Source organism: Miniopterus natalensis, chromosome 7 (assembly GCF_054644295.1).
Source record: "Miniopterus natalensis isolate mMinNat1 chromosome 7, mMinNat1.hap1, whole genome shotgun sequence".
NCBI lineage: Eukaryota > Metazoa > Chordata > Mammalia > Chiroptera > Miniopteridae > Miniopterus > Miniopterus natalensis.
Window position 1 is genome coordinate 1,815,869 of NC_142087.1, and position 26,062 is coordinate 1,841,930.

General features: G+C 56.9%; 1 protein-coding gene across 4 annotated transcripts in view; it reads left to right on the top strand.

Moving 5' to 3' along the window:
* PLXNA1 (plexin A1) overlaps window positions 1–26,062 on the top strand; it is a 49,982-nt gene that overhangs the window by 14,059 nt on the left and 9,861 nt on the right. For 3 of the 4 annotated variants that reach the window (XM_087818680.1, XM_087818681.1, XM_016197323.2), the window contains exons 4-23: window positions 5,927–6,067; window positions 6,951–7,051; window positions 7,380–7,503; window positions 7,590–7,743; window positions 8,101–8,200; window positions 9,592–9,706; window positions 10,912–11,112; window positions 12,990–13,086; window positions 13,157–13,350; window positions 13,474–13,625; window positions 13,717–13,837; window positions 14,177–14,313; window positions 15,528–15,695; window positions 16,277–16,370; window positions 16,577–16,816; window positions 16,934–17,077; window positions 17,416–17,650; window positions 20,147–20,289; window positions 21,629–21,885; window positions 22,247–22,313. In XM_087818680.1, the coding sequence (XP_087674806.1) occupies window positions 5,927–6,067; window positions 6,951–7,051; window positions 7,380–7,503; window positions 7,590–7,743; window positions 8,101–8,200; window positions 9,592–9,706; window positions 10,912–11,112; window positions 12,990–13,086; window positions 13,157–13,350; window positions 13,474–13,625; window positions 13,717–13,837; window positions 14,177–14,313; window positions 15,528–15,695; window positions 16,277–16,370; window positions 16,577–16,816; window positions 16,934–17,077; window positions 17,416–17,650; window positions 20,147–20,289; window positions 21,629–21,885; window positions 22,247–22,313 (2,985 nt within the window). Of the gene's footprint in view, window positions 1–1,684; window positions 1,689–5,926; window positions 6,068–6,950; window positions 7,052–7,379; window positions 7,504–7,589; window positions 7,744–8,100; window positions 8,201–9,591; window positions 9,707–10,911; window positions 11,113–12,989; window positions 13,087–13,156; window positions 13,351–13,473; window positions 13,626–13,716; window positions 13,838–14,176; window positions 14,314–15,527; window positions 15,696–16,276; window positions 16,371–16,576; window positions 16,817–16,933; window positions 17,078–17,415; window positions 17,651–20,146; window positions 20,290–21,628; window positions 21,886–22,246; window positions 22,314–26,062 lie in introns of all 4 variants that reach the window. The other variant, XM_016197325.2, reaches the window with a different exon arrangement.

The window sequence follows — 26,062 nt, forward strand, 5'->3', positions numbered from 1 at the left end:
ACCAAGGACAGTAGTCACTAGAACCTTTGGGTGGCATTGTATTGTGCCCTGCAGACATCAGTGTGACCTGCTTTTTGTGGTTCTTCAAGGTGCAGCTGGTCATGGTGTACTGAGCCAGAAGGGCACAGGGACCTTTCATTCACCCTGCAGGTCTGTCTAGTGCCATCCCAACCCCTTGTCCCAGAGCCCATGCCACATGAGCATTGCTCCTGCTTCCCACCAGATCGTGGTCAGTGGAGTCACTCACAGATGTACACAGAGGGTCCTGCACCAGGCCAAGCACTCCAGGCCCTCCTTTTTGTGGGGTCTGGCTAATCAGGCCTCAGCCCTGGCAGGGGCACCTGGGTACCTTTGATATGAATGACCCTTGTAGGTGCTGGCTAGCAGTGGCCTCCTTAGTGGTGCTGTGCTAAGTCCTTAGCATGTCCAGGCTCAGGACCAGCCTGCTCGGGACAGCTTCATGAGGGCCCAAGGTTACTGCCCACAATATGCAGCCCCCCTCCCTCCCATAGCAGACAGGGCCCTGCCCTCCAGGACCTGTCCTCTTGGGAGTCAGAGTGTGGGAATCCTGGCAGCACAGTGAGATGGGTACAGAGGCCGGAACAGTCCAGGGGTTTAGGAGTCTGCTGGGAAGGGTTTTTGGAGGGAGGGAACAGCATGGCCAAATCTCAGGGGTGCCCTAATGCATGCTGGGAACTGAGGGGAACCTGAGGAAGAAGAGGTATCAGGTGGTGCCTCAGGTGCCCCTTATTTGCCATGTGGTGGGTAATTCACTCGTGACCCTGTAGTGGTCAGCATCATGGGGGTAGGGAGATGTCACACAGGATTCTGGGAGAGGTTTTGGCGGGCTGGCCTGGATGGAGGCAGGGAGCCAGAGGATTATGGTGGCTTAGAGAAAGTAGAAGGGGCTTGCCTCTACTTGCTTGTGTTGGGGACCCAGCGGGTGAGGGTAGTGTGGGCAACATGGGTCTGTGAGGGCCCACCTCTGTGGGACTCTGGAGTCATAAATGGGAGGGTGGGCAGCAAATGGCTTTTGGGTTTGAGATAATATCAGGCCAGTCACTGCTGCCTGCCACAGCATTCTTGGTTGCACCAGGTACTAAATTTCAGGCTGCAGGTGAGCACCCTGGCCACATCCAAGCTGAGGACAATGACATGTGATGTAAGGCCATGTAATCTACTCTGCCTCGTGGCCTAGCTTTGTGCAGCCTCCACAACAGTCGCAGGTTCTCTGGAAGAGCTTTGCACCTCTGCCGTGTGGCAGGATTGAGCCTTGGGAGTTGTCTCCAGGCAGCTTCCAACAGGCTGGCCTCCCCAACTTTTGGAAACTTGAGCTTCTCAATTAGCCCTGTGAAAGGTGGTTGTCTGTTGGCAGATGAGACTGAGGGTTGTGGAGAACCACTGCTTGTGGCCCCTGTTCTTCTCTGTCTGCGAGTTGGAGGTGAGAAAGATAAGATTCCTGGGATCCTCCCCCCACACACCTTGCCAGGTGGCTTTGGCCCATTTATAGCCATTGGGTTTTTTGCAAATCATGTTTTAATTACCCAGTTACTGCCAAGAGGAAATTGCTTTTCCAATATCCAATTCTTCCTGACCTTTCTGAGAATGTTCCCAGGAAGGGGCCTGGAACCTTACCCCAGGCAGAGGAGGAGGGAATCCTGTGGCAACCCATGAGGGGGTAAAGAATGGTCTGGGAGCTTGTGTCTATCAGGGCCTCAGTCATTTGGCCTGATCAGGAAGGAGAGGGAAGATGAGCTCTGCGCCTTGGGGAGTCCTTCCAAGAGAGGGCGGCAGAGGCTCCTTCCCCTTGCACAGCCCCTTCTCGGACCACCTTGCCTCCCGGAGGGCTGGAAACAGGCTTGGCAACTGCATCTCAGGAGGAAGGAGAAGCCTGTGAGGTGCCAGCCCTGTGTGTGGCCAGCTTGCTGGCTGCTGCCCCTGTCCTCTGCCTGTCCTCCCACCCATGCTCCTGTTTTCCCACCCCCACCTCCCGTCTGGAGACCAGGAATTGGCTTGCTCAGTGCACCTTCACTTCACAGAGAATTTAGGGCTGCCATCTTGGGGTGGGCATAGCAGGGAACTCTCTCTTCTCCTTTCCGGCTAAGCTGGGCAGTCCCCTGCCTCCGGGCAGCTAGGGCGCGTGCCGGCCTTGGCAAGCAGCCTGAACAGCCCAGAAATCCACCCCAGTGCCCCCGCCTGCCCTCAGTCTGGAGAATGGGCCCTTTGTTGGTTCCAGGCTGGACAGACAGCTGACCTGGTCCGGCTGTCAGCTGCTTGCCCACAGCAGTTGGCCAGGGCTGTGCAGTGATAAGTGCAGGGGCAGCAACTGAGCCAGCCTGGGGCCGGGACCTCCAGGGCCAGGGGCCACCCACCTTTCCCTATGTGCCTCACTTTGGCCCTGGACAGGGCTCCCTTTGCAGGGACTTGGGGGCGAAAGGGTGAACCTGTTCCCTGGCCCATCTGTGGGAGAGCAGACGATGCCCCAATGGTGGTGGTGTTAGGTGTTCGGCCCATGATCAGTGCCTTGCCTGACCCAGCCCCTCCCTGGGGGTGCTGATAGCCCTTTGCCTCAGCTCAGAATCCAGGGGACTCCCCACTACAGGGGGACAGGGAATACGAAGGGAGAAGTAGACAGGGCTGGAAAGCACAGGCAGAGGCTGGGTGGTGGTGGCTACGCCCCCCTGGGCCAGAGGTGTGGGTGGGTAGGTGACCAGGCCTGGTGCAGCCTGGGAGATGTGACCAGGGAGGCTAGACAGCTTCACTAAGGCCATCTGGGTAGATGGAGGGCTCCTTTCTCAGCAAGGGTGGAGAAGGCCACTATGGCAGAGGGACCTCTGTGGGCAGGGCTGGGTGTGGGCCCTGAGTTTTTTGTGGTGGTGAGAGGAAGGTGGTCACAGCCAGTCCTGGAACGTTCTGGTGGTCTTTGGGGAAAGGTTTTCCAAGCACAGAGGTGACAGCTGGAGGTGGGGGGATCGGGAGGGGACTCCGGAAGTCTCCTGTGTACTCTTGTAGGCCCAGCTGCCCCAGGGTGGGCCACTCCCAGTAGGTGGCCTTAGAGTGGACAGCTGTGGGTGTGGGAGTGGTGTTGGCATGCTCACTGCTGGTGGCATGTTCCACGATGTCCTGCCAGAGGTCTGGCCCTGTGCCTGCCCTGCATGCTCTTTCTCCCTGGAATGCCCTCCTGGTGACATGCTGCATCCATCCTCCTACTTTTGGGGCAGACTCTGTGTTCTCTGGTTCAATTGGCAGTCCAGGGCCCTTGTGAGCCTCAGTTTACGTGTCTGCTACACAAACCCTGCAACCTGAAAAACAGCTGGGTGCAGTGGGCATGTCCCCAGGACTGGTCATTCCCAGCCAGATGCATGCAGGGGCCCTGTTGAGCCTGACCATGGCTATTCAGTGCATAGCATGAAGCTGTCACCCACCTCACATCTACCCTCTGGCCTGTGGGCTGGACCTCCTACACCCCCCCTCGCTTTGCGCCCTTTAGGAATGCTCCGTCTCCCTGAGGCCTGCCTGTGTGTGTTTTAGGGCTGGGGGCCATCCAATGTTGGGCAGGTGGATGGACAGATGATGTGCTTCCTCCCTGTCGCAGCTGTTGGGTGCCACCTGTCAGAGTCGGCATGCTGCTGGCCCAGGGGCGGGGGCATTCCAGAGCCCATGCCTGGCCTGTCTCCCCTCTCCCACCTTCTCCAGGACCCAGGGAGGAGGCCTGCTCTCTGCTCACCCCCTGCAATGACTCAGAGCTGGTGTGACCCTGGATGCGATATCCATGTATCAGCCCATGCCCTCATCCCTGAGAGGGAGAGGCATGCAGGCCTGACCAGGTGGGGGTCAGGATTGGCACCATGTGACCCCTGATGGTCAGAGTGGGAGAGGCTGGGGCCCCTCAAATGTCCCTGTTTAGGAGACACCTCAAGAATGTTCCCTGTCAAGGACCTGGGGGCAAGTGTTCCCCAGTAAGAAAGACTAGCCTGGGGTATTGAGGTAAAGGGCCATAGGCCTGGCACTCAAAGATGGGGTCAGGCTTGGGCTTCTGAGTGCTGCTGGAGGCATCTGCAGGGATGGGAACAGGGGAGAGCCAGGCCTTGGGGAGAAATCCAGAGTCCTGATTCTAATCATTTGGATTAAGACAGTCTTTTTGAGCTCAGGGTCTCCACTGGGGCCCTGCCTTGCCCTCCTGTCTCTTGCTCCCTGGCTGCTGTCCAGGCTGGCCTTGCCAGGCCTATGTGACTGGCTGCTGGGGTTTGGTGATTGCTGTGGGGCTGGGCTACTTCGTGTCCCCCTGTTTGGCACACTGGCTTGGTCCTTATTTAACCCTCAGAAAAGCTTTGGTGTGGAGAGGGCTGTCTGTCATTCCCTTTTGACAGGTAGGGAAGTTGAGGCTCAGAAAGGTTCAGCACCCTCCAGGGTCACACAGCTGGAGGTTATCTGAGCCAGGGCTTAGGCCCAGGCATTGTGGGTCCAGAGACTGGACTCCTGGCTTCTCTGGCTCTCCCTTGTGGCTGATGTCTCTCCTGGGCCCACCCAGCTCAAGGAGCTGACCTCCAGCTCCCTGTGAGCAGCTCTCTGTAATCAGTGCCTGCCTGCACGCTGCCCACCCAAGCAGGGCAGGAAGTTCGTGGGAGTAGGCTAGATGCAGGGTTGGGGTCCTGTCCAGTTTCCACCCATAGGGGCTCTGAGGCTGGGGGCCCCTCACCCGGTACCTTCTTCCCAGAAGCCAGCCTGGAGCCATTGCGGCAGCTACAGGCCCAACCCAGGTTCGCCGTCCCTTGCCCAGCACTGGGCTCTGCTCTTCCTGCTCTGCTTTGACTTAAGCCTGCCTGCCTGGCTGGGAGGCAGCTGAGAGGATGTGCAGCTGAGCAGATGTGGGGGGTGGCTCTGGGCTCTCAGGAATGCGGCCCTCCCAGTCTTCTGCAGCCAGCAGCCTCTGGCCCAGAAACACAGCGCCCCACCCTGGCTGGCCATCCTTGCCCAGCCCCTGTTGGAGCTGGTGCGAGCCAGGGGCTTTTACTTGCCCTGAAGCCCACCACAGCCAGTCAGGCCCCGCCCTCTTCCGTCAGTGTGGGGGTGCAAAGCAAGGGCTGAGCTCTAGCCCAGGCCCTCTCCCTGAGGTGGAGGTGGAGAGGTGGGCTCGCTGCCCTGGTTATAGCCAGAGCCAGCCTGAGTAGGGCTAGCAGCCCTGTGCCCTGGGAGCCTGCCCAGACCAGCTGAGCTGTGCCGATGCTGCCCCATGAGTCCCATCTCTGGAAAGCCCCCTGGGTCTCTCTGTTAATTAAATACATTTGTTTGGTAAAAGCAACTAAAAATACTTGTAGCATTGCAAGCTGCAGAGAAGAGCTCACTAATTAATGCCTGGTTTGTTTGGTATCTGAAATAAGCCTTCCTCTGGGGGGTACCCCAACTCCAGGATGCCCTGGGGCTCGGCCTCTCATACTCAAGCAGCCCCCTCACCCTGGAGGCAACAGGGGTCTCACTTTTTAGCCTTCTCAGCTGTACTGGACCTCCCATGCTCCCTGTAGGCCCTTCTTTTCCTCCCTCCCAATATCCCCTCCTCTGGGAGGCCCAGCCCGTCCCAGGGAAGGTGGTGCGCTTTCAGGGATACCTGGGCCTTTCCATTGGATTTGGCTGTGCAACTCGATGGGGGGTGAGGGATGGGGAGCTGTGGTTCTCTCCAACGCCCAAAGACCCTCACCCCTGGGCTGTGGCCTCTGGTGACTAATGAAGGGGCTAGGCCAGGACCAGCTTACTGGTACGCAGTTTGTCCTGCATATACTGCTTGGGTTGAGGTGGGGGGCCTCCGCCTTGTTCTTGTAGGGCTTTGGAGGATGGCTAGGGGAGGGGCTTGGGACCTACACCTTACGTGGGCATAGGGCTGGGACACAAAGACATCGGCACAGCTTCTCTCAGGCCCTCAATGCCACAGATCCTGGTGGACCTGGCCAATCCCGGCGGCCGGCCAGCCCTGACCTACGAGAGCGTGGTCGCCCAAGAAGGTAGCCCCATCCTTCGTGACCTGGTCCTCAGCCCCGACCGCCAGTACCTCTACGCCATGACAGAAAAGCAGGTGGGTGCTGCACTGCTGGATGCATGTGGCTGGGCCCACACTGTCCATGCTGCCTCTAGGTTCTCCTGGTCCAAGTTTAGAATCCCCACCCCTCCCTGAATGACTTCATATCCATTGGAGCAGATACTTGAATGAAAGCATTATCAGGGTATTAGGGTCATTGCAGGGTTTGGGGCATGCACCTGGGGCCCTGAGTTCTCAAACTGTGACCTGGCCCAGCACTGGCTCATCTGCCTGGTGGGGACTTTGGGCAGCAGCCTCTGTGGGGCCTGTGATTAGCCTGGCCCAGCTTGTCAAGGCTACATGCTTGTGTCCCTGGCTGGCTGCCAGCCTCTGCCTTTCTGCTCTACCTGGTGAACCATGGCAGTTGGGGTGAGGGGGTTGGGAGGCAGGTGGGAAAGACCAAGACCTCTTTCCCTTCCTGACCAGCTCTTGCTTCTCCTCTTCCCCTCTCTGGCTGTCCGGTTCTTCCGCCTTTCCGGGGACCTCAGGTCCAAGCAGGCGAGGTTGGAGTGAGCAGGGCCCAGCCTACCTCTGTGCTTAAGATTGGTGCCACGAAGCCATGGCTCCCCTGGAACCCCAGAGTCCAGACAGATGGGAGAGTGACTGTGGCTGGAGCAGTCAGTTCTCTGGGTGGCTCACCTGCACCAACTTCCTCACTACCTGGTTGTCACCACCCTGGGCTCCCAGGGGAGAGGCGTGATTCAGCCAAGGCCATGTCACCTACAACTGACTTTTGAATAGACCTAGCTAGAGGAAGTCCTGAGATGGGGGTGCCCCTGGAGTGTGGGATCAGGGGGACACATAGTTGTGGTGAAGTGAGACTGGTGGGGGTCCCTGGGATAGGCCTGGTGGAGGCCTGACACAGAGCCCCTACTGCCAGGTGACACGAGTGCCTGTGGAGAGCTGCGTGCAGTACACATCGTGTGAGCTGTGCCTGGGCTCCCGGGACCCCCACTGCGGCTGGTGTGTCCTGCATAGCATGTGAGTCTTGATGGGGGTGGGGATGTGCTGGAGGGCCCTGATGCCCTGGCCTGGTTGTCTCTGCTCTGAGAGGGCCCCAGGTGGCTGTTCTGTGTGCCTCAGGTGGTCACAGCTTACCTCCAAGCTCCTCTGGGTCTCCCTGGGTTTGGCTGTTTCCTGGGACCAGCTGAATAACGGCCAGCTCAGCCACATCCCAGTAAAGACGAGATGCAGTGAAGCTGGTGGGCTTCCCCGAGTGCAGGTGTTGGCTCCTCTGAGCAGGGGCTAGGTGCTGGGTTGCTCCTTGGGCCTCCCTGCCTGCAGCAAGGCCAACCTCCTCTGCCTGTAGCTGCTCCCGTCGGGATGCCTGTGATCGGGCGGATGAACCTCAGCGCTTTGCCTCAGACCTGCTGCAGTGCGTGCAGCTGACTGTGCAGCCTCGCAATGTCTCTGTCACCATGTCCCAGGTCCCGGTGAGTGTGGCTACCCTGCGAGGGCTGAGGGATGGGTGGGGTGACAGGACTCTGTTCACTCACGCCTCCTGCCATGGGTACTCTAGCTCGTGCTGCAGGCCTGGAATGTGCCTGACCTCTCAGCCGGCGTCAACTGCTCCTTTGAGGACTTCACTGAGTCTGAGAGCATTCTAGAGGATGGCCGCATCCACTGCCACTCACCATCCTCTGGGGATGTGGCACCCATCACTCGGGGCCAGGGTAAATGCACCACAGCTGGGTCTGGGCAGTGTCCGAAGGGGCTTCCTGCTAGGGGAGGTGGACTGTCATTTGGGGACAGAGAATGGGTGTCACATGGTGACTGGGGAGGATGGGTTGGCAAGGTAAAGAGTAGATGCCAACCAGGAGCAGTATAGACAGGAAGCAGTGACCATAGGTGCAAAGATGCAGGGGGTCCACCTGGTATGCTCAGGTGTCCACAAGCCGGAGGGGCTTAGGTGCACACTGGCCAGGGGCTGTGCACTTGGTGGTTGGGATGGTCCTTGGCAAGATCATTTCCTGTTTGGGGATTGCCCTACATGGGTGGCCCTTGTGACTTGAGCCTGTGTTGCCCTGCAGGAGACCAGCGGGTGGTGAAGCTCTACCTGAAGTCTAAGGAGACGGGCAAGAAGTTTGCATCTGTGGACTTTGTCTTCTACAACTGCAGTGTCCACCAGTCGTGAGTGTTTCATGCATGAGCAGGACATGGTGTAGCATGACCCAGTGGTCAGGATGGGAGGCGAGTTCTGTCCTGAGAGCAGCCCCCTGGGCAGAGAGGCCAGATGAGTATGAGGCTGGGGCAGCAGTCAGAGCAGGTGTGGCAGAGGTGGTGGGGAGTAATGCACACTGGTTCACACCTGGAGAGTCTTGCTCTTAGGCTCAGTGTGAGGAATGACCTATGGGCACCAGAGCGAGGCAGGGAGCTCTGGGGGTTGGGGAGGGAGGCCGCTGCCTCATCTAGATGGGAAAATGGTGTGCCATGGGACAGGCTATTCAGTACCTGCTTTCTGGGACAGATAGAAGTCCTGGTCCTCTCTAGCTCATGCTGCCCCAGGTGTGAGTTGAGGGGTGGGGAGTGGAGAGGCTGGGGCACAGAGAACCAGAATGGGAGCTTTCCCTGGTGCTGGCCTGGTGCTTGTCTGCTGCCTGTCTTGGCTGAGTAGCAGGTAGAATGGAAGAAGCTGAGGACCTACTGGTATTCCTGCCATGGGCCAGGACACTGAACCTAGAGGGCACTCTCAGCCTCATTCATGACCTGGAGGTGTCTGGCCTTGGAAGGACCAGTATGGGGCATGGGGACTCAGCTGTGCCTGCCTTTGTTGAAGTGGCCTGGGTGTTGTTATTACCTGTCTTTCCTGGGCAGGCTGGGATCTTTGGGGCAGAGGGCAGTACTCCAGAGCTGGAGGGGGTTGAGCATCTCAGGAGAAGCCCAGTGGCTGGCAGGTTGGGATGTCTTCTAGAGAGCCAGTGGCATTTGCCTGGGGGTGAAGCGAGCCATGGAGGCTGTAGAGATGAGGCCAGTCACATGAAGCTGTGGGGGCCAGAGCACTGAAAGGGTCCTGTCCAGGCTCTGGGGACATGTCAGAATGAATGGGACAAACTCCTGCCAGGTGGAGCCTTCAGAGTAGTGGATGTCTCCCATACTTTATCCACCAAAATTGAAAGACAAGACAGAATTTAAAATGCCTTAGTTTCACTAACACATTTCCAGTGGTAATTGTCATGTGTGTCTTGGTATGGCCAGTGGTCCCTACAGTGGACGGTGTAGACTTTAGACGTGTCCATCAGGAAGGCTCTGTGGGCTGGTTCTAGGGTGGACTGTCAGGTGATTGAGGGTCTGGGGGAGGAGCAGTGAAGGAGGGAGGGGAGCTCCGGGCAGTTCAATGGGTAAGACCAGTTGACAGGGAAGGTCTATCTGAGTAGGTGAAGGATCAGCCAGTGCAAAGGCCCTGGGATGGCCCTGTGATCAACCACTGGAGGGACAGCAGGAAGGTGGTGTGGTATGGCCCTGTATAGCAACTGGTGGAGGCAAGTGATGCTCAGCCTTACTGTCCTACTCCCTCCTTGCAGCTGCCTGTCATGTGTCAATGGCTCCTTCCCCTGCCACTGGTGCAAATACCGCCACGTGTGTACACACAATGCCGCTGACTGTGCCTTCCTGGAGGGCCGCGTCAATGTGTCTGAGGTAAGGCAATCTTGGAGAGGATGCTCAGTGTTTCAGAGGTGCAGCAGAACCAGATTTTGCCTGCAGGTGGGCCTGGGAGAGCTCCTATGGGTATCTGGGATGCCAACCACGAGGTCTCAGGCCAACCAGTGGCATCTGTTAGTGGTCACTGGGTCTCTTGTGACCGTTAGGGGAAGTGCAGAAGCCTCAGACCAGTGGGCCCTCCTGGGGGAGGATGTGGAAAGGGGACTGTCCATGCAGGACAGTGGGAGCCTGGTGCGTGAGGTATCTGGCTAGGTGGGCCCAGTGCCCTGAGTCCATGTGGACAAGGGAACATGTCAGAGTATCTGCAAGGAGCTGGTCAATTCCTTGGAGCCATCTGAGGTCTTTGCTTGGTAACTGATAGTAATTAGGTCGTAATTGTTTGGAGCCTGGGCAAGGTACTGACTTTTATTTATGAGCAGTAGGGCCACTACTCCTGGAACCCAGGCTCTCAGAACTAGGATGGGGGGGCACCCTGTAGACCCAGGGGAAGTGGTCAACCTGCCTGGCCATACCCTGCTGGCTCTGCTCCCCCAGTTTCCTTTAAGAGCCCCAAAAAGCTCTGCAGAGCCAGGCCTGGGCCTGTGCTGTGTTGGGACATATTGCAGGCCTTGGGGATTACGGCCTGTTTTCAGCATCTCTATTTAAAACACAGCTCAGTAGCATGCCCCTGGGTCTTTCTCCTCCTGTGGCTGCTGTCAGTGTACTGCAAGGGAGCTAGGCTGTTGCATCAGTTATTGTTGCTGAAATGCTGGCCCTGGGGGCCCCAACTGTTTTTCTGCCTGGCTATTTTTACATGCTTTCCGGGCCCCCAGTCGAGCTTACAGCCCCAGTGCCCCACTCTTGGCTGCTTCTGTCTCAAGGGCCTTTTCAGCTGTGGGCCAGATGGGACCTCTCGGTCACTGAATGGTGGGGTCCTAGAACACTAGGCCAGGCCCTCTGGGCCCAGAGGGGAGAAGGCCTGCCCCAGGGCACAAAATGTAGCCACAAAGTCTGGCAAGTATACAACCCAGGCCTCCTGCCTCTGGTCCAGCTGGCTGTTCCTGAGGTCCTCAATCTGCTGGTGTGTAAAGTGGGCCCAGTGGTGCTTGCCTTGGAGAAGCACAGACTGTACACATAGATTGCAGTCTGGGCTGCAGTGGGGTACCTTCCTCTGGGCTCAGCTGAAGCCTTGTCACCCCCAGGACTGCCCGCAGATCCTGCCCTCCACACAGATCTACGTGCCAGTGGGTGTGGTGAAGCCCATCACCCTCACCGCCCGGAACCTGCCGCAGCCACAGTCAGGCCAGCGTGGGTATGAGTGCCTCTTTCACATCCCAGGAAGCCCGGCACGTGTCACCGCTCTGCGCTTCAACAGCTCTAGTCTGCAGTGCCAGAACTCCTCGGTGAGGCTGGGTGGAGCTGGCAGGGGGCTTTTGGGGACCCCTTCTGCTAGACTGGGCTAGTCACACAGCCTTGGGATCTGGTTTCTGCTCATGAGCAAAAGGACAGGGCACAATCAGGTGTTCAGAGGGGCTTCAGCCTCCCAAGGCAAGTGCCACGCCCCTAAGGTATGCCTGGGTGTGCAGGTGGGGCACTGCCAAGAGCCACCCATATGTTTGGAGGGAGCACATCTCAGACATGGGAGTGGGCAACTTAGATGTGGCGAGATTTGCAGACGTGGAATTGCATGGGGTCTTCAGAACATGGGTGGGGAGGCTATGTTGAGGGTATGTGGAAACGCCCACAGGCTGTCATCACCCAGTGCTTCCTGGAGGGTCAAGGTCAGGGTGATTGTGCTCAAACACCCAGCTCTGTTTATATCTCCTGTGGCCAGACACAGAAATTGTTCATAGCAGACCATGCATTTGCACACTAGCAGGCAGGTGTTGCCCAAGTGCCAAGAGTCAGCTACATTTGGAGCCTTGAATCTAATAGGATGCCATTTCCAAAGCTTTTTATCAGGTTTAGTGAATTTAGTAATAGTGATATTTGCAGAACCAAACCCTTCCCTAATGGGTGGGGGTAGTGGTGATCCCGAGAAGCCCTCTTCCAGCTCTTTCTGTGACCTCTTATCCATTCAGGAAGAATGTAGTTAGGAGAGCAGTGGGTTTACTGCAGTGGCCAAGGCCCTGTTGGTGGTGGTGCTTCTGGGTTCTCTGCAAGGCTTGTGTTTGGCCCAGGAGAAGGGCTTTGAGGCAGAGGTCTGTCCCCCTACCAATGGTAACAGACCCTTGGCCGACCTCTCCTCTTTCCTAGCAGGGTGGTCTGGGGCCCATAGCAAATTCCTAGGGGCAGGTCAGGCAGCTGGCTGGTGCTAGAGTTCCTTGCGCCCTCCTACCTGTCCTGTCCTTTCAGTTCTCTCTTCCTTGCTGTATCACTGACTCCTGCCAGCCACGCCTTCCACCTGCATCTCTGTGTGGCTCCCTGGCCTAGCTTTGCCCACCCTCTCCTTCCTCTCCGTCTAAGGTTTTCGGTCTGTATGTCTCTATTTCCGTCTCTCCACCATTCCTGAGCCTCTGTCACCTTTTCCCCTGCATTCCTCATCCCCTGTAGCTCTCCCCTCTCACCAGGCGCACATTTATCTTTTCTGTAGCCATTTTCAAAGGGAAAGGGAGTATCGGGGAATGTGGAAGGTTCCAGTTAAATTCCTGCAGATAAAATGATGATGAATTGCTCTGGGACAGAGTGGAGGACCTCAACTGTAGAAAATGGGACACAGCTGGGAGTGCTGGGCCTGAGCTCCCAGGGAGGGGCAGTGTCTCCGAGCCTGGGGGTGGAGAGGCTGAGCCTCACCTGACAGTGATTTTTGCCAGTCTATGCCCAGGACATGGGAGCACACCACTTGCACCTCAGTTCACAGAGCACCCCTGACAGGCATCCAGGGGGTCTACGTAGGAAGTCCTGATTTTCTGGTGGGCCTGACTACAGAGGGGAGGTAGGGAGGTCAACCTGGAGGGTGTGCCTCGTGCTGCTGGGGATGGAGGCTTGGCTGGAGAGCAGGGGCCATGGCCACCAGGAAGGAAGACCTGGGGTTGGGGGCTTGAAGGGAGAGCTTGGTGTGGCAGGAGAGGATTAGTTCCCTAGGTTGTTTGGCAGCCAGGTGTTTCTGTTGGGTATCCGGCCCTAGATTGGAAATGCCAGTCTGGACAAGCAAAGCCCCGAGACCCTCCCCCACCAAGCTTGCTCCCAGCATCCAATCCCACAGGTGGCCAGGAGGGGTACACAAATCCTGACCTGCCCCTTGAGGTTTTGGCCTGACTGTACTGCATACTGCCTACAGTACTCCTACGAGGGCAATGACATCAGTGACCTGCCAGTGAACCTCTCGGTGGTGTGGAACGGCAACTTCATCATCGATAACCCTCAGAACATCCAGGGTAAGCCGGGTGGGGTGGCGCTAGGGGTGGGGCCCTGGCTTGCCCCAGCTGACTATGATTCCCCCCACAGCCCACCTCTACAAATGCCCAGCCCTGCGGGAGAGCTGTGGCCTCTGCCTCAAAGCTGACCCTCGCTTTGAGTGTGGCTGGTGCGTGGCTGAGCGCCGCTGCTCCCTGCGTCCCCACTGCCCTGCTGACTTGCCTGCTGCCTGGATGCATGCCCGCCATGGCAGCAGCCGTTGCACTGACCCCAAGATCCTCAAGGTAGGTGCACCTCTTGGGCCACCAAGGGCAGTGGGGTCTCTGACTGCCCAGCTGCCTCCCCTGTGCAGCCCCTTGTGACCCAGGATGGCCCTTACTGGCCTCCCACACTCTGTCTCCCCATAGCTGTCCCCAGAGACAGGCCCACGGCAGGGAGGCACAAGGCTCACAATCATGGGTGAGAACTTGGGCCTACGCTTCGAGGATGTGCGGCTGGGCGTGCGTGTGGGCAAGGTGCTATGCAGTCCTGTGGAGAGCGAGTACATCAGTGCTGAGCAGTGAGTGTCCCCCATGGGTGTGGGAGGATGGAGGGAAGCCCTGACACCTGGGTGGACCCTGCAGCCTGTTGAGGCCCCTGTTGTCCCACAGGATCGTCTGTGAGATCGGAGATGCCAGCACAGTGCGGGCCCATGACGCTCTGGTGGAGGTGTGCGTACGGGACTGTTCCCCCCAGTTCCGGGCCCTGTCTCCCAAACGCTTCACCTTTGTGGTAAGTCCCACCCCAGTCAGCCTGGATTCCTCCTCCCACGAGGTCTCAGGGGAGGTCTGTCTCTGCAGGGACTGACTTGGCCCAAAGTCTACCTTAAGTAAAGGGCTCCTTGTCCTCATGGGCCCCCTCGTGCAGCAGCACCTCTGCTGCTGATCTCTATCTCCCCTCCTCATCTCTGGGGTCTGACTCCAGGTTCCCCTGTACACTTTGGGCCCTGCCTGTGGGCTATGTCTGAGAGCCCATGAGCACAGGGCCTGGGCAAGGCTGGAGATGCAGGCAAGCCTCTGGGCCAAGGGGTAGGCCTTTCCTGGAGCTCTAGCAACTTTCTTCTTCCCATAGACTCCAACCTTCTACCGCGTGAGTCCTGCCCGTGGGCCTCTTTCGGGGGGCACGTGGATTGGCATTGAGGGTAGCCACCTCAACGCAGGCAGTGATGTGACCGTGTCTGTTGGTGGCCGGCCCTGCTCCTTCTCCTGGTAAGGGGTGTGGATGGGGTTGGGGGTGGGGCGGTGGGCATGGCCCACCTTCCCCTTGTGGTGGTTGGTTCAGATGGCTGCATGTCCCCTCCTGTTGCCTGGGAAACAAGGGGAGCATGGAGAGCCTGGCCAGGGTGATCACTATGGAAACCAGTGGTGAGAAGGTTACTATGGAAACAGGCTACCTCAGAGTAGGAAAGGCAGGTGGGGCGGGCTGGCGGGTGGGCAGGGCCTGGCCAGAGGGGCAGGCACAACCATCCTGTCTTAGGGATGGGGAATCCCTTGGGAACATACGTATTTTAAAAAAAATTTTGGGAGAAAAAAGTGCTAACAAAAGCCCTGAGGCTTGAAGTAGATAATTTTAGATTAGGGATGATAATGGAGCGGCCCTTTAAATATTTTCCTGTGGTAATTACCCATTATCAGACTAATTATTGGTATTTGCAGCCTTGCTGCGCTTACGGGCCTGGTGGCTGCGGGGCCTCCCAGCTGTGCCAAAAGAGCTGAGGAGATGGGGACCCAGGTGCAAGTAGTGACTGGCTGGCTGCTCAGTGGGGGTGACCCAGTTCCCCCACTCCGGCCAGTTCATTTTGCCTACTCATGGTCCAGGCCCAGGCTTAGCCCCAGTTTCACATCAGGGGAGGCGTGTACATCACTCAGCATAGCAAGAGTTGGCACTGAGCTTGGCACTCTGGCTCTCCTGGCAACAGAAGCCACAGGCTTAGTGGAGGCAGTGCCACAGCAAGTGGGAAGGTCAGAGTCCATAGGCTCTGTCCCCCTGGTCATCCCTGGGCTTCCTTGAGCTCCCTTACCACTCTACAGGTCTGCTTGTGGTGCCTGCCCAGACTGGGCTCTCACAAGTCCCGGCATGAGTGTGGCCGAGTCACCTGGAGAATGAATGGGGCAGTCATGGTTGCCCCTCAGCTGGTGGGTCAGTCAGACAGGGCCAGGAATACCAAGCAGGGCAGTTCAGAAGGAGAGGGCCAGATTGGGGCCCAAGGTGGTGAGACAAGCACCTGACTCCTCAAAGGGGCTGATGGGGAAGTGACTGAAATAGTCCTCAGGTCCTGGTGTGGCCCATTTTACAAGTGGGCAGGTGAGGCCTGGGGAGTAACTTGTCCATACATCTGTTTTCGATGGAACCTAGAAGCTCAGCCCACCGGGGAGGTGAGCTGCAGCACCCACATCCTCACTGTCCCACCTGGCCCCTCCAGGAGGAATTCCCGGGAGATCCGGTGTCTGACACCCCCCGGGCAGAGCCCTGGCAGTGCCCCCATCGTCATCAACATCAACCGTGCTCAGCTTACCAACCCTGAGGTGAAGTACAACTACACCGCGGACCCCACCATCCTGAAGATTGACCCTGAGTGGAGCATCAACAGGTAGGGCTGCCCTAGCCCACCTTGAGCCCCTGTGATCCACACCATCCAGTGTGATGCTGCTGAGGACAGAGTTATTGCACTAGGTTCTCTCTCTCCTCCATTGTGTGGTCCTGCCACCAAATGTTTTGGTTGTTTGGAGGAACCAGTTGAATTTCTGGTTACATTTTCTTACCGTGGTGGTTCCTGGCTCAGAGCTGGGCATGGGGTGAGTCAGACCCTTTCTGTGCTGCCTGGGTCTGTCTCTCTGGGTGGAGTAGAAACAGCAGAGTTTAAGACTTGGTTACTCCCGTGCTGTAGATGCAGCAACCTGGAAAATGATGGTAAGCAAAAATTTCTCTAAATTCAGATATCTGTGCTCTTAAAAAAGAAAGAACAGAGATAAGATGTTTGAGCCACAGCTCTCAGGATAATGGACCACTGTCCACTCTGAGATGTGGTTGCTATAATCTGAATTCTGGTGCTGAGAGACTGTAACCTGCTTACATCCTCTGGGAAACTGGGTGGTATGTCTGGCCCCACCTGTTTGTGCTGGGCTGGGGCAGAGAGCTTCTTCCCATGACCCTCATCTCCTCATCTTCTAGTGGAGGAACCCTCCTAACAGTCACAGGCACCAACCTGGCCACTGTCCGAGAACCCCGCATCCGAGCCAAGTACGGAGGTGTCGAGAGGGAAAATGTGAGTCCTTGCCCCTTCCCTTCCCTCTCCCCTTCCCCTGCCTGGTAGTTCAGGCTACCTTGGCTGTTGCTGTGCCTGGAGGCCCCAGGGAAAGAAGCCGACCCTGGCCTCTGGTGTGCATATGTGGCTGCAGCCCCTTGGTCCTACCAGGGTCTGGCTCCATGTTCAGAGCAGCCAGCCCAGCATCCTCATGCCTATGTCCCCAGAGTTGCCTGGTGTACAACGACACCACCATGGTGTGCCGGGCCCCATCGGTGGACAACCCTTCCCGCAGCCCGCCCGAGCTAGGGGAGCGGCCTGAAGAGCTGGGCTTTGTCATGGATGATGTACGTGCCCTGCTGGTGCTCAACACCTCCTCATTCCTCTATTTTCCCGACCCTGTGCTGGAGCCACTTAGCCCCACCGGCCTCCTGGAGCTGAAGCCCAGCTCCCCGCTCATCCTCAAGGTGGGCCTCAGTCATTGGTCAAGAGTGTAGGCAACAGGTGGCGGGGGGGGGGGGGGGAGGGGGTGCAGGTGAGGCAGCAGGGCCAATGGGGCTCTCTGACTCACCCCTGCCCTCCAGGGCCGTAATCTACTGCCACCGGCACCCGGCAACTTGAGGCTCAACTACACTGTGCTCATCGGCTCCACACCCTGCACCCTCACTGTGTCGGAGACGCAGCTGCTCTGCGAGTCACCCAACCTCACAGGGCAGCACAAGGTCACGGTATGTCCATAACCAGGTGATCTGTGCCTCAGCCCTGGCTCTGGTCTACTGGGTCCCTCCTGCCTTTGACCTGCTGACTTGGCAACCCCAACTCTGTAACTGAGCCCCAGACTGACCTCTTGCTCAGAGGGAGCCCAGCTCTAGTGCAAGCCCCAGCTCGGCTCTCACCCAGTCTGTGTGCCCCCCTGGTAGGCCTGGTGCCTACCTGCAGTCCCCAGTGTCCCCATCCCTGCTGAGCAGTCCAGGCCAGCGGCAGATGCCGTGGGGATCTTGAGGGGGTGGGGCCAGGAAGCTCTGAGTGTGCATGTCACCTGAGCAGCCTGCACCCCCACCCCTAGGTTCGGGCTGGTGGCTTCGAGTTCTCGCCGGGCATGCTGCAGGTGTACTCAGACAGCCTGCTGACCCTGCCCGCCATCGTGGGTATCGGTGGGGGCGGAGGTCTCCTGTTGCTTGTCATCGTGGTTGTGCTCATTGCATATAAGCGCAAGTCTCGAGATGCCGACCGCACCCTCAAGCGGCTGCAGCTCCAGATGGACAACCTGGAGTCCCGTGTGGCCCTCGAATGCAAGGAAGGTCTGTTGGGGCTGTGGGCAGGGGGAACATGGGGGGTCCCAGGGGTGCAGGGCTCGCTGGGGGTGCTGCTACCTGAGTCAGGGCCTATCTGCCTGCTGATTCCACTCAGTTTACAACATTCCTGATGGCCTCACTGTGCCGGGCTTGATCTCAGTGAGGTAGGCTAGGGCCTGCCTGGGGCCCTGGGGTCATGGGGCAGGTATGGCTTCTTGGGGTGCTGCGTACAATACAGACTCTTTAGCCAGCGAACCCGCATCTGAGCCCCATCTTGGCTGTAGGACCTTGGACAGACATAGTCATTTGTGTCTCGGTTCCTTATCCGTAGGATGGGCATAGTGCTGGTGCCCACTTCACTGGGTGCTGTGAGTGTCCAGGTGGCCCGGGCAGTGCAGCTCATGCTAGCGTGGTGCCTCTATGCCTGTGGCCCGCGTGGTGCTGAGGAGTGGGGCTCTTTCCTTATCCCTCAGCACATGCAGACCTGGCCTGGGCTTGCCTTTGATTTTTGAGGAGCCCTTTCTCAGGGAGTCAGGCTGTAGCCCACCCTCTTAGGGTGGGGCATGTGTATGTCATGACCGTGGGGGTGAGTGGCAGAAATCTGCCCTGACTGGCTTCTGCAGAGAAAGTGCAGAGGAGCTGGCTACCCAGAATATAAGCCTGTCAGGAATCCCTTCCTCTTGGGGCCCCTTTCTCCCTGTGCTGACAAGATGGCCACAGTGGGTGAGCTCTGCCCAACTTGGGCCAATTCCTAATGGCACACCTGGTCACATGCCCCCCAAGCCTATGACCCTGAATCCCCTGATGGAAAGTGGGTGGACCTCAAGGGCAGGTGAAGGTGGTCCAGAGACTGGGGTGGGTTCTGGCAGGCAGAGGCTACAGACGTTGGAAATGGGCGAGCAGTGGGCTCAGGTCAGCAAGCTAGAACAGAGGGTGTCCCCTTGGCTGCCTGTCTCTGCCTGATGTTTCACAGGAAGGCCAGTGTGCCCAAGGCCCTGGCTCATTCCTGGCAGAGATGAGGGCACCACTGCTGGCTAGGTGGGTGGAACTGGGTATTGGCAGCATGAAAGTAGGGGCTGGGTGGTGGGCTGCACAGTGGTCACTTGAGGGTTTGGTTCAGTTCCCATGTATGTGCCTTGGCCCACAATGGCCAGCTTCCCTGGCTAAGTGTGAGATGGTGCCTCAGGGCAGGGTCCTCAGCAAAAGGACAGCCTGGGGCAGCCCCCACCCACTCATGGTCTTGAGCTCTGTGTATGTCTCTGAGCATCATCTAAGGAGTCTGGGGCTGTTACGAGGGGTGAACAGAGCAGCACTGGTGATCAACAGTTACTGGATGTTTGTGAGGTGCTAGGCATTTTGCTGATGTTGGCTAGTGAACACTCACTGTTCTAGAAGGCAGACACTAGCAGTATTCCTGTTTTTAAATGAGGAAAGGGAGCTAAGTGGTAGGGTAGGTTTTGAACAGCTGCATAAGGGCCTCAAGGCCAAAATGAGCCTGTCATCACATTGTTAACTCCATTGGGACCAAGGTAGCCATTTGCCGAGTACCCTACCAGTCCTGGGAGCCCCCTCACTCCTGGACAAACCTACTGGCCCACTGGGCAGTCCTGGTGGGACATAAGCAGATGTGCAGGGACTGGTGGGGTGTTCTGCAGGCGGGAACCTCCACTGGGGCAAGGACGGCTGCCCACTGAGGTGAGTGCATGAAGCCTCAATCTGCCAGCATGTGTAAGTACAAGAGCTGGCAGGCACTCCAGGGCAGCCAGGTAGAGATAACCAGATGCCCGGCAGCCATGCCGAAGAGATGAAGTCCTGGCTCTCAATTAAACCTGTCAGCCATTGCCCAGAGCCCACCAGTCACTCCTTTGGCTCCTGATGAGATAGCTCATCCCTTGGGCTGCTGAAGGGTCAATACCTCACACTTCTGGAATGTTTCTGTCAGGGCCTGCACCTACCTGCCTTTGTTTCTGAAAGAGGCAGAGCCGCCTGGAGTGGGCAGGCAATGTAGAGGGCCTGACGGCCTGAGCTGTGCATTTGGTGGTTGTCAGTGTGGAGGGCTGGGGAGGCTTGCACAGCCCCTGGATCTGGCACCTCTGCCACCCACCATCGCCCTCACCTGGACATGCCCCTTCTCTTACCAGGTGACTGAGTCCAGGGAAACTAGTGTAGGCAACGGGTGCCCCCTCAGGTGGCAAAGAGCTGACACCTATAGTTACTCTACCCTCAAATGCCATTGTGAGGTATGGGGACCCCTCAGAGCCTGGACCTCATCCCAGTGCCTTCTCTGCTCTTGTCTTGGCTAATCCTGTGACAACTCAGAGAAACAAAGGGGTTTTATCCCTGTGTTAGGACTAGGGAGACTAATGCATAGGCAGGTGCAGTAGTTTCCTAAGGTCACCCAACCAGCGAGCAGCAGAGCCAGGGTTTGAGCCTGGACCTGAGTGGGGGTGGGGGAGCCTGGAGGCAGCAGGGCACCTGCCTTGATACCTGGTCTGGCCACAGCCTTTGCAGAGCTGCAGACGGACATCCATGAGCTGACCAACGACCTGGACGGTGCTGGCATCCCCTTCCTCGACTACAGGACATATGCCATGCGGGTGCTCTTCCCTGGGATTGAGGACCACCCAGTGCTCAAGGAGATGGAGGTGGGCTGCTGGCTGGGGCTTATCCCACATCTGCCTAAGGGGGCTCCTTGGGTGGTGGTGGGCAGCTGGAGGGTCCTTATGGATGGCTTGAGCCTGGAGGGAGGGGAGCTGGGAAGCAAGGAGGAAGGTCTGGCAGGCGCCTGGAGTCGGGGGGTCACAGCCCAGCAAACCACCCCAGTAGCTGGGCTCCTTGGGGCCTCCTTTGTTTTATGGGGGCTCTTTTGTGAGGCCCTCTAGTCTGTTTCATACACCCCACAGCTCACCTGGGTGGTTCTGAATGCCAAGCTTCACTGGGCAGAACCTTGGCCCATGTGTGCTGGGAGGCGTGAGTGCCCAGCTGGAATTATTGTAGCTGTTTGGGGCAGGAGCACGTGACTGAGGCAGCATGGAGACTGTCAGGGAGCTGGGGTTTTCTCTGAAGATGTTGGCAGACCCCAGGCTGCTGGTACAACATATCTTCTAAGGGCCTCCCATGGCAGGCCAGGAGCCCAGTTTCTAGCTAGGAATAGCCAGGGCTTTGCAAATAAGGTCTGTCATGTTCTCTAGTCCAGGGCATCCCATCTCTGCGCACCTTGCACGTTGGAGGCCTACTCCCCTGTGCAGTTCCATTGGTGGGATGTCTTCTCTTAAACTAAACCTGAAAGGGCTTTCCTGTCACTCTGGCTTGGGTGCAGGACATTTCCTGGGATTGCTGCCATGTTGGGAGTTCCACTTCCTCCTTCTGTCAGGTCTCTCTCCTGATGTTGCTCTCTGCTCTGTTGGTTCTGCTTGGGACCTGTCATCTGTCTGCCTGGGTTGGGAGCCAGGTGTTACTGGTAGCCTCTGGCACAGCCTAGTAGGGGGGGACCTCCTGCCTAACAAGCCTTGGTACAGATAAGAGAGAGAGCAGGGGCCCTGGAGCCAGCCATGCCTACATTCCACCTCTTTTTCCTACTTCCATGCTTTGTGGCCCTAAGTAAGCCTCGACCCCACTGGACTTTAGGCATCTTCTGTGAAGTGGGGAGGGTGGTTTCTGTGTTGATAGTTGTAACAAGAGCAGAGTGAAACCGTGGATGTGCACTCCTGGTGCCCAGCAGATGGGGTGTTGGGTTGGGCTCCCTCCAAGCTGCTAGGTGGTGGCAGGAGCAGGCCCTCATTTTACACTCATCACTTGCCTGGGTCTCTGCCTGGAGTGGGCTGAGGACAACTGAGGCCTGGACACCTGTCGGTATCACCAGCCTCCGAGGCCTGCTCTCCAACCCTGCCTTGTCCTGTACACCTGGCCTGGACAGTCCCTCGCCCAGAGTACCACCCCCCATGATGCTACTGGGTACCCTGAGCAGGCTCCTGTCCTCCCCAGGTACAGGCCAATGTGGAGAAATCACTAACACTGTTTGGGCAGCTGCTGACCAAGAAGCACTTTCTGCTGACCTTTATCCGCACGCTGGAGGCCCAGCGCAGCTTCTCTATGCGCGACCGTGGGAACGTGGCCTCACTCATCATGACGGCTCTGCAGGGTGAGATGGAATATGCCACAGGCGTGCTTAAGCAGCTGCTGTCGGACCTCATTGAGAAGAACCTCGAGAGCAAGAACCACCCCAAACTGCTCCTGCGGCGGTGAGCCCACACCTTCTACCTGAAGCCACCAGAAGCCCCGCTGGGCGCTCAGCCCCAGGGCGTTACTTTGCGGTTCTGGGGGAAGCCTCTGCTTCCTCTGACCAGATATTGGTACTGGGGACCAGGTGTGCTGGGCATGGGCTCCACTCTGAGGCCATCGGTGCCGGGCCTGAGTCATGCTCAGAGACCTGCTCTGGGGCTGAGGACCGGGGTCTCTACTGCAGTCTTCCTGTCCATGGTTGCCTTTCAAAGCCTGGCCTTTAGAAAGTTCTGTAGAAAGGACCATGTGGATGGTGGGGTGGGCATGTGGTGTGGGCCTGGCAGTGGGAGTTACGTCACCCCTGCCTGTGTCTGTCTCCAGGACCGAGTCAGTGGCAGAGAAGATGTTGACCAACTGGTTCACCTTCCTCTTGTACAAATTCCTCAAGGTAGGTAGGCTGGGGAGGAGAGAACGTCAAGAGGGTGTTGGGGACAGATGGATGGGTGTGAGGAACAAAGGAGACCAGAGATGAACAGTCTCAGCCCAGAGTGGCTCAAAGGGGGCTGGGGCCTCCGTGTGGACTCCCCTAGGACATGCACCCATTGGACCCTATCCTGGCTCTCCATGATGCTGTCCAGGCCTCATCCAGCCACCGAGGCAGGAATAGACACCCCAGCTCTGAGTAAGGCAAGCTGTCTTGGGCCTCATGCCCAGTGTGTGACTGAGCTGGAGTTTGAATACAGGCCCAGGTCTCTGCCCTGTGCCCGTGGCCTGCAGCCAAGGATGAAGGGGGACAACCTGGCAGGATCCTCTGTGTGTCCAGCACCCAGCGCTGGGCCAGCCTGGGGAGATATCTGGGAGTTCCTGTTGGCTCTTGTGGGGGGGGAGTGCACAGACAAGCCCCTGTTCAGGCTTGGGAGGATCCCCCATCCCTCGAAGACAAGCTCTGGCCTGTGGCCATCCTCAGAATGGAGTGGAGGCCAGAGGGTACAAACTGCAGCTCCAAGCTAGATATGGGTCTAGATGGATCCTGTTTGGACTGCACTTAGAAAGTAGGAGATCGCCCAGACCCAGATATCTGGTTTCCCTTGAAATCTGCAGGCTTGGCAGACATTTTCACGAGGTGGGGACAGTGGGGCCCCCAGGCCAAGCCCAGGATGGATGTTCATGCATGCTTCTGCTCATTTCTCTGACCTCTGTAGACACTCTGTAGATGGACAGCATGATGGGCAGTGGAGCCTAATGGCCTGAATATCCCTGTGGTTGCTTCTTAGCCATGGACCTCCCTTTCCTGTGTCCTTACTGAATCGGGGACACCCGAGGGGCCCGTCAGCCCTTCATGCAGAATTCTGCTGGGCCAGGCCATGGTCACTCAGAGGTACCCAGAGCAGAGTCTTGGCTGGAGAGAGAGGGTAAATGGGAATCAGGACATGTGAAAAGGGGGCAGACATCAAGAAGGTGGGTGAGGTTTGAGCAAAGAAGTAAGGGAAGCAGGTAGCAAGGCAGAGGGAGCGACAGCTTTGAGGTGGGCGTGAGGCAGTGTAGGGCAGGGCTTACCTGGGAACATCTGGGCCTGTGGAGAGTCCAGTAAATTCTAGAGTGGTTATGCTGAACCTGGGAGCCAGTAACACAAAGTTGTGCATTTCCTGTAAAATTCTGTGAGACTGTGTGATGTATTTACATGCTCATTAAATTACACTCTGGAAGCCAGGAGAAGCAAGGTTTAGGGACATGGGCCTCTGGGCCCGAGCTATCTTAGCTTTATCGACCCATCTGCTCCTGAGTCTTTGCAGGCAGAGAAAGGGGACTCAGTTTGACAAACCCAGTCTGAGGACCTAAATTGGGTGTGTGTTGTGTGTAATGCCAGGTGGAGGGTCAGGCTGCAGGAAGTAGGGCAAGTGGGGCCGGCGCAGGGTGTTGAAGGCAGAGCGGCTGAGTGGGTGCTGCTTTCAGGGAGCTGTGCTTTGGGATCAAGGGTGGGGGCTACGTCATGGAGGGTCTGATAGGGTATTGGATAGAGGGAGAGGGAGGCCAGGCCTGGCCAAGGGAGCAGGGAGGAGGGCTATAGGGAGGTGGGGGCAGAGTGTTGGGAGCCACGGGCCAAGCTGACTGGTCTACCCTCATGGGGTTACATTAAAAGAGCTGAACAGGGCCAAGGTGTGCTTTGATCTGTTCAGAGCACTCCCCTACTTCCAAATTATGTTTGCCCCTTCACAATATGGTTGAGGAAAGGTGCTGGGCAGGAGGAACCGGCCCAGGACCATTGGTAGAGATGGTCCACACTTACATTGTGTGCTCACACCAACTGCAGGAGGGGTACCCGGCACTGGTCCAGGCTGCTCCTGTCTGCATTAGCTGGCCACTGACTTCTTTGTGCCACAGACTGTTTTGGTTTTTTTCAAGGTGTGCAGTCAGTCCTCTGTCTCTGCGGGTTCTATATCCATGGATTCAACCAACCGCAGATAAAAAATATTCAGGAAAAACATTACATTGTTACTGACAAGTTACCATGTAGTTAGGCCTCTGATCGTTGGGTCTGTACTGAACAGGTACAGACATTATCCCCTAAGCAATATAGTATAACAACTATTTACATAGTATTTACATTGTATTAGGTAATATAAGTAATTTAGAGGTGATTTAAAGTAAATGGGAGGATGTCCGTAGGTTATATGCAGATACTATCCATTTTATATAAGGGACTTTGAGCATCCTCAGAGTTGCTTATGAGGGAGGTCCTGGAACCAGTCACCATGGGTACCGAGAGGCAACTGCACTGTAGTACTTTTTCCAGTTTTAGTAAGAAATAATTGACATAGATCGCTGTATAAGTTTAAGGTATACAGCATAATGGTTTGATTTACAGATATTGTGAAATGATTACCACCGAAGGTTTAGTTAATATCACCATCTCATATGGATACAAAAAAAAATTCCCGTGATAACTTTTTTTTTCCATCGATCCATGTCTTGACTGGAAAGACCTTTTAGAGCTGTTTCAGTTTCACAACAAAATGGAGCAGAAGGCGCGGAGATTCCCGTGCACCGTGTGCTCTCAGAGCCGCCCGTCATTGCACCCTCCACCACAGTGGTACCAATGTTGGCTGCAGTCAGTGCTGCTGTGTTGAGAAACGTCCCCTAAAGGCCATAGCTCACGTGGGGTTCACTCTTGGTGCTGTACATTTTGTGGGTTTGGACAAATGATAGTGACCTGTGTCCACCATCATAGTATTAAAGAGTAATTTCACTGCCCTAAAAGTCCCTGTGCTCCACCTGCTCACCTGGCAACCACTGATATTTTACTGTCTCATAGTTTTACCTTTTCCAGGATGTCCTGTAGTTGGAACCATACAGTAGGTAGCCTTTTCAGACTGTCGTTTTCCACGTAGAAATGTGCACTTAAGGTTCCTCCATGTCTTCCCATGGCTTGATAGCTCATTTCTTTTTAGTGCTACAAATTTTTTAAACACCCCAAGTCCCCTTCATTCTTTGCTATTTTTAAAAACAATAAACATGAACTAGAAAAGTAACCCGTGCTCATTTTAGCATACCTAAACACAGAAGTAAGTGTAAGTGGGGAAGATCCCCTTGTGTGGCATCTGCAATCAGAGCCAGCTCTGGGGTAGACAGGACTGGCGAGCTCTGACGTTGGCTTTCTTCACTTTGCTGTGAAGACATGAGCCTCTTCCTTTGACAACTTTTTCACTCATGGCATTTGTTGTCCAGCAGTGTCTGGAGCCCCGCGCGTGTGCAGGCTCCATGCTGGGCATTGGGATATAATGTGAGTCAGCTGTGCCCTGGCCCTCAGGCAGCTTCCACTCCAGCTGGGAGAAGGCATCAAAGACAACAACAGAAACTGGGGTGTAGCTTTGGCCTGGTGGTCAGGGGGAGCTGTTCTGAACAGGCAAATTGGGCGGAGTCCAGAGGGCCAGTAAAGACCCGAGGGAGAGATTTCTGGCTGTAGGGATAGCCGGTATCGAGGCCCTGAGGTGGGACACTGGGTGGTTGGGAGAGCAGGAGACGGCTTTTGTGGCTGCTGTGTGGGGAGCTGGAGGACAATGGTCAGGGGTAGGAGCAGAGCAGACCTGTGAGGCTTCCCCACAGGGCCTTTGCCCTGGACCCCGGTGCCCCTCAGTGCTGGTGAGCTTCCCTGGGTTAGTGCATCTGTGCCTCTTAGTAACGGGGGCAGCCTCCACC